Source organism: Vombatus ursinus, unplaced genomic scaffold, assembly GCF_900497805.2.
Source record: "Vombatus ursinus unplaced genomic scaffold, bare-nosed wombat genome assembly UNPS02015016.1, whole genome shotgun sequence".
Lineage (NCBI taxonomy): Eukaryota > Metazoa > Chordata > Mammalia > Diprotodontia > Vombatidae > Vombatus > Vombatus ursinus.
This window is the reverse complement of record NW_020954794.1, coordinates 1276327-1281997: the sequence shown is the minus strand read 5'-3', so window position 1 is coordinate 1281997 and position 5671 is coordinate 1276327. Positions and strand designations below refer to the sequence as shown.

General features: G+C 41.6%; 1 protein-coding gene across 3 annotated transcripts in view; it reads left to right on the top strand.

The window, feature by feature from the left end:
- Positions 1-681: 681 nt before the first annotated feature.
- LOC114030820 (interleukin-36 alpha-like) overlaps positions 682-5671 on the top strand; it is a 7003-nt gene continuing 2013 nt past the window's right edge. For 2 of the 3 annotated variants that reach the window (XM_027845725.1, XM_027845727.1), the window contains exons 1-5: positions 682-858; positions 1644-1671; positions 1754-1806; positions 2801-2911; positions 5148-5284. In XM_027845725.1, coding sequence (XP_027701526.1) covers positions 1773-1806; positions 2801-2911; positions 5148-5284 — 282 coding nt within the window. In that variant the 5' untranslated portion in view covers positions 682-858; positions 1644-1671; positions 1754-1772. The remainder of the gene's footprint in view (positions 859-1643; positions 1672-1753; positions 1807-2800; positions 2912-5147; positions 5285-5671) is intronic. The other variant, XM_027845726.1, reaches the window with a different exon arrangement.

The window sequence follows — 5671 nt, the reverse complement described above, 5'->3', positions numbered from 1 at the left end:
AAAAAGAGCTGCTATATATTTTTCTACATAAAGGACACTTTTCTTTTTTCCTCTTCTTTCCTTTCCTTTCTTTTCTTTCTTCTTTTTGGAGTACAGACCAAATAGCGGTATTGCTGGATCAAAGGGTATACACATGGTTATAGTTCCAAATTGCTCTCCAAAGTCATTGGATTAGTTCACTACTCCACCAACAATGCATTAGTAATTGATTTTTCCATATCCACTTTAACATTTATTGTTTTCCTTTTCTGTCATTTTAGCCAACCAGATGTGAGGTGTTACCTCAAAGTTGTTCTAATGTGCATTTCTCTAATCAATAATGATTTAGACTATTTTTTTTCATATGACAATAGATAGCTTTGATTTCTTCATTGTAAAAACCGCCTGTTCATCTTCTTTGACCATTTGTCAATTGGGAAATTAGTCATATTGTTGTAAATTTGACCCAGTTCTCTATATACTTGAGAAAAGAGCTCTTTATTAGAGAAATTGCTGTAAAAAATTTTTCCCTACTTTTCTGCTATGTAAATAGCTCCTTGACAGAAACACAGGGATCTTGAGATTTTTTTAAAGTCAAACTACTGTGGAACCTTTAGGGCCCAGCCCAGCCTCCTCCCACTGCTGCTGACCCCACCCTCCCCACTTAGTCACCTTTTCAATAGTCTCTGGCAACCTTGGGAGCAACCTCAGACACTGCTCCTTAAGTTCCAAGGTAGGAGCTGTCCCCACCCAAGTTACAGAATGACTCAGTTCTTCAACTGGATAACAGGCCAAGCAGCCCCAGAAAATTTCACTGGAGCTTAAAGAAACCATCACAACCCAATAGCTCAGGAAAATTGGAGAGAACAGTTACAACAGGTACTTTTAATCCTTCTTGTAACTGAAAACTGTCTGTCTCTGGATCTTTCTATCACTGCTGTCCCTTGGGTTCCAGAAATAGGTGTGGGTCTGAGCCCAAGTATTTCTATGATCAAGATGTTTTTGTTTTTGCCATAGGGTCCATTATGTCCCATGGGGCTAGCAGATTCCTCCTTTGCTCACTGGGAGTGGGCACTAATGGCTGATGAGCTGGGTTCAGTGTGGAAACTCTTAGGGATATATTTACCTAAGAGTGGAAACTACAACATTGGTGGGATCTTTGAATGGCAGTATGGTTTGAAGGCTGGTTTGCTGTTCCCACTTGTTGTTCTGAGGGATATAGGAGATGATGCCTGTGGTTAAGGGGAGATCTCTGCTAAGAAAACTGAGCGGAGTGCCCAGGGGTGCCAGGGAAGATGAACCATCGTGAATTTATTTAGTCCAGTAGCCAAGTCCTGCTGAACCATGGCCCACGGGGCTTCTTCACCTAGCAGAGCTAAGTGATATACTGAAGTGCTCTGCCTGGATTCAAGAAGACCCAAGCTCAAATCTGACTTCAAACACTATTAGCTATTTGACCTTGAGGATGTCACTTAATCTCTGCCTCAGTTTCTTCAACTATAAAATGGGGGTGATAACAGTACTTAACTCCAAGGGTTGTTATAAGGATTGAATGATATAATATTTATAAAAGGCTTAGTACACTAACATTTGTAAAGTGCTTATCTTGGCCCATTGTAATTTATTAAGGCTCCCAATAAATTCTTGTTTCCTTCCTTCCTCAGCCACACCTTTCTGGATAGAGGAGCTGAGGTAAAGTTAAGTATGGGGCTATAACTGGATCTAGACCTGAAGAAAGTCCTACAAATCAATGACCTTTAATCTATTCTTACAGGAGAAGAGAGAATCATATCATGAAGACAGGCAACTGCAATTCACAAGCTCAAGGTAAGCAGACAATTTGGTGGACAACATTGGCTCTCAGGCTAGTAAGAATGAGAAAATTTAGCTGTGGGGCAATGGAAAAACCACTTGTTCTGAAGTTAGACATCCTGGGTTCAGATTCTTCCTCTGATGCTTACTGCATGTGTGTTCTTGGGTAAATCATTTAATATCCTTGGGCCTCGGTTTCCTCATACAATAATAATAATAATAATAATAATAATAATAATAATATAATACAACAACTAGCATTTATATAACAAATACTATGTGCCAGGAACTGTACTAGGAGCTTTACTAATATTATTTCATTTGATCCTCGCAACAACTTTGGGAAATAGGTGCTTTTATTATCCTTATTTTATAATTGAGGAAAGTGAGGCAAATAGAGGCTAATTTATTGGCTCAGGTCACACGGTGGGGAGGGTCAGCTTGGAGAAAAGAAGACTCAATGGGGAAATGATCACCATCTTTAAGGATTTAAAGGTCAATCCTGGGGAGAGAGATTTGGCCCATCTTGTTTGCTCCGGAAGACTAAAACGGTAAAGACTACAGTTTACAAAGAGGTAAATTTAGACTCAATGTTAGGAAAAACCTTCTAACAATTAGAGCTGTTCCAAAGTGGAACTGAGCTGTCTCTTGATGTGATGGGGTTCTCCACATTAAAGGTTTTCTTAAAAAAAAAAAGAATGGATATTTGCTGGACATACTCAGTGTTTGGGTGTGGGTTGGTTAGATGGGCTCTAAGTTCCCTTCCACTTCTGAAATTCTGCAGTTTCCTCCTTCACGATCACAGCTCTTTGGTCATCACAGTAGGGATTTATATATAGAGAGAAAGTGGCCATGTGTGGATTCTGTTGGGTGACTGTATTCCATCAATATCAGTCCATCCTTCTCCATAGGCTGACACAGAATTTGAAATTTCCTGGAAACCAACCCATTAAGTCAGTTTTAAACCTCATCGGTCAATGACGTTTACATTGTAACAACTGTCATTTAGAAGCAGCAGAACAGCCTAACTTCAGGGGAATTCGTGACATCCATCAGCAAGTCTTGGTCCTTCAAGAGAAGACCCTCATAGCAGTTCCTCAGGATGTAGACGTGCACCCAAGTGAGTAGGAAACCTGGCCCTATTTTCTCTTTCTTTGAGGCAGTCTCATGCTTTGGGTGACCTTCTCTTTACAGTGTCCCCTAGGACAGATACCTGTAGCTCAAAAATTCCAGGGATGACTTGGGCAGTTATTGGGCATAAAGTTTGGGAGAAAAGGAAAATATTTTTTTTTTGTTTTGTTTTGCTCTTTTGGTGAGACAATCAGGGTTAAGTGACTTGCCCGGAGTCACACAGCTAGTAAGTGTCAAGTGTCTGAGGCTGGATTTGAACTCAGGTCCTGTTGACTATAAGCCAGAGCTCTATCCACTGTGCCACCCAGTTGCCCTGAAAGTCTTATACCAGGTAGCGAAAGATGGTAGGGGAATGGGCAGGCTGGCCTTTGTCAGAGTTAAATTGTGCTATTCCATGGAGTCAGAGACAAAAGAGCAGTAGAATAATGCTTGGGGAGGATGGAGGTGGGAGAAAAAATTCAGGTTGACTAATCTTTTGCAATCCAACTTGGGAGGATTCTAATGCCAAGGAATTATGGGAAGAATGGGGCTGGGAGGAGAGATAATGGGAGGAGAGGAACAGAATGAGCACCAAGGTGGAGTAAATGAATTTGGCCTAGGTTGCTGAGATCCAGGAAAGAGGTGGGGAGCTTTCTTCATATGACATTTTTTTACAGGCAAACTAAGGTGGCACTTTGGATAGAGCAATGAAGTTGGCATAAGGGAGATCTGTGTTAGACTCCTCCCTAAGAGTTTTTGTCACCTTGGGCAGTTATTAGGCATGAGAGGCTCTCTGAGTCACATTTTCCTCATTTGTAAAATGAGGGGGTTGCATTTGATGACCCATAAGGTCTTTTTAGGTTCAAATTTATAACTTTATTGTAGCAAGTTGAACTGGACCCAAGGCCCCAGGTAGTATGTAGAGTGACCCATAAATGGATCTGGGATATGGAATTCCACACTTCGCATCTCATAATGCCACTTCTACCTTTGTGGCAAGTAAGAGGATGACTGTGATTGGGTGATAACTCCCTAGCTCTCCAATCTTCAAAAGGGCTATAGGGCCAGAATTATATCTATCTATTGCACATCAGATATGTGCCATCTGGAAGTACAATGCTTTCTTGGTGTTTAGGGTAAAAGCCACTTTTGCTAGTCACTCTGGGATTAAGTAGTCCTCTCCTAGAACAAAAGGGTAACAGTTAATCACATCTCAGCCAGCTTGTATCCCATTCCACAAAATGCTAATTACATAAAAAATGATCATGTATAATGAACAAACATAACTAGCAAAGCAAACAGTAAAACAGTAATTAGGGAAGTTATACCAATTAGTTTGGGCAGAAGAATACATATGAGTGAGGTGTATCTGGGATTTGGAAGGGAAGGGAAATCTCAGCTCTACCAAGGGAGGAACAATCTTACCCCAGAGGTCTGCTCTTTGTAGCCTTTGGGAANTACATATGAGTGAGGTGTATCTGGGATTTGGAAGGGAAGGGAAATCTCAGCTCTACCAAGGAAGGAACAATCTTACCCCAGAGGTCTGCTCTTTGTAGCCTTTGGGAGTGCAGGTTCTGGGAATCAATGAACAAACATATTGGAGTGCTAGCTCCTCCTGGGCATCTCCTGTTAGCCAAAAATCAATCCTTTCTCTCTCATTCCACCTCTGTTTCTCTGTTTCTCTGCTTCTCTACCAGAAGTTTTTCAGCTAATCAGGAGTCATATCTTCATCATGTGTACCATACCAGCAACACAAAACTATCTTTCAAGAGACTGCCAAGCCTGCCTAGTCAGGGGTGTTACCTGAAGGGAAATCAGATGAAGCAAATTGCAAGCATGGCTGAAGCAACAGTGTGGGAGATTGCTCTTTTGTGAGGTCAGAAGTCCCTCCCCTGGGATGCTTCCTGGGAGGACTGTGCTCAAATTCAGGAGCTAGGATTCCTATCAGGGATCCCAAAGTCCAAAGGAAAAATGGAATCAATATGAGGACTAGGTCATTGAACAGATGACCTCTCCACCCAGGCATGTATGGGAGATTCCCATAGACCTAGGCTTTTCATTTCCCTTTCCTTCCCTGGGCACTTCCAGCTCAATATCCTTAAAGTTCAAGTCCAACTGTGGCATTCCCTTGCTCTTCTCTTTAAATGGATGGTGCCCTCTTCCATCACCCTCCTCTTTCTCAGAAATGGATTCTTGATCCTCACATTTTTTTCACCCTGTGTGGTCACTGATTCTTTTATTCCCAGTCTCAATGATGAGCATACCATGCCGAGATCAGTCTCTTGAAAAAGACAAAGGCAATCCTATTTACCTGGGAATAGCAGAGACTGAACTGTGCCTGTGCTGTGAAGAGAGTGGAGAGCAGCCCATATTGAAGCTTAAGGTGAGTGTTATAGCATCTCACTGAATTTCAGCATGGGAAGGGATTTCTGAGTTCACCAACAATAGCTGAATTAGAATCTCCTAGAAAGTATGACCAAGTAGGGATCATTTAGGTTCCAGTGAAAGCTCTTGGGTTGTAGTAAAAGAACTTTTGCCTTATCATGCTCAAAACCAGGCCATCATGCCATGTCTGGGCCATTTCCAAACCTCACCTACCCTCCATATGATTTCTAACTTTGTTTTATATGTTGTCTTCCCCTATTGGAATGTAAGCTCCTTGAGGGAAGGGATTGCCTGACTTACTCATATTTGTAAAGCCAATACTTTGCACAGTGTCTTACGTGATAAATCCTTTATAAATGCATTTTCCTTTTTTCTTCCCTCCACT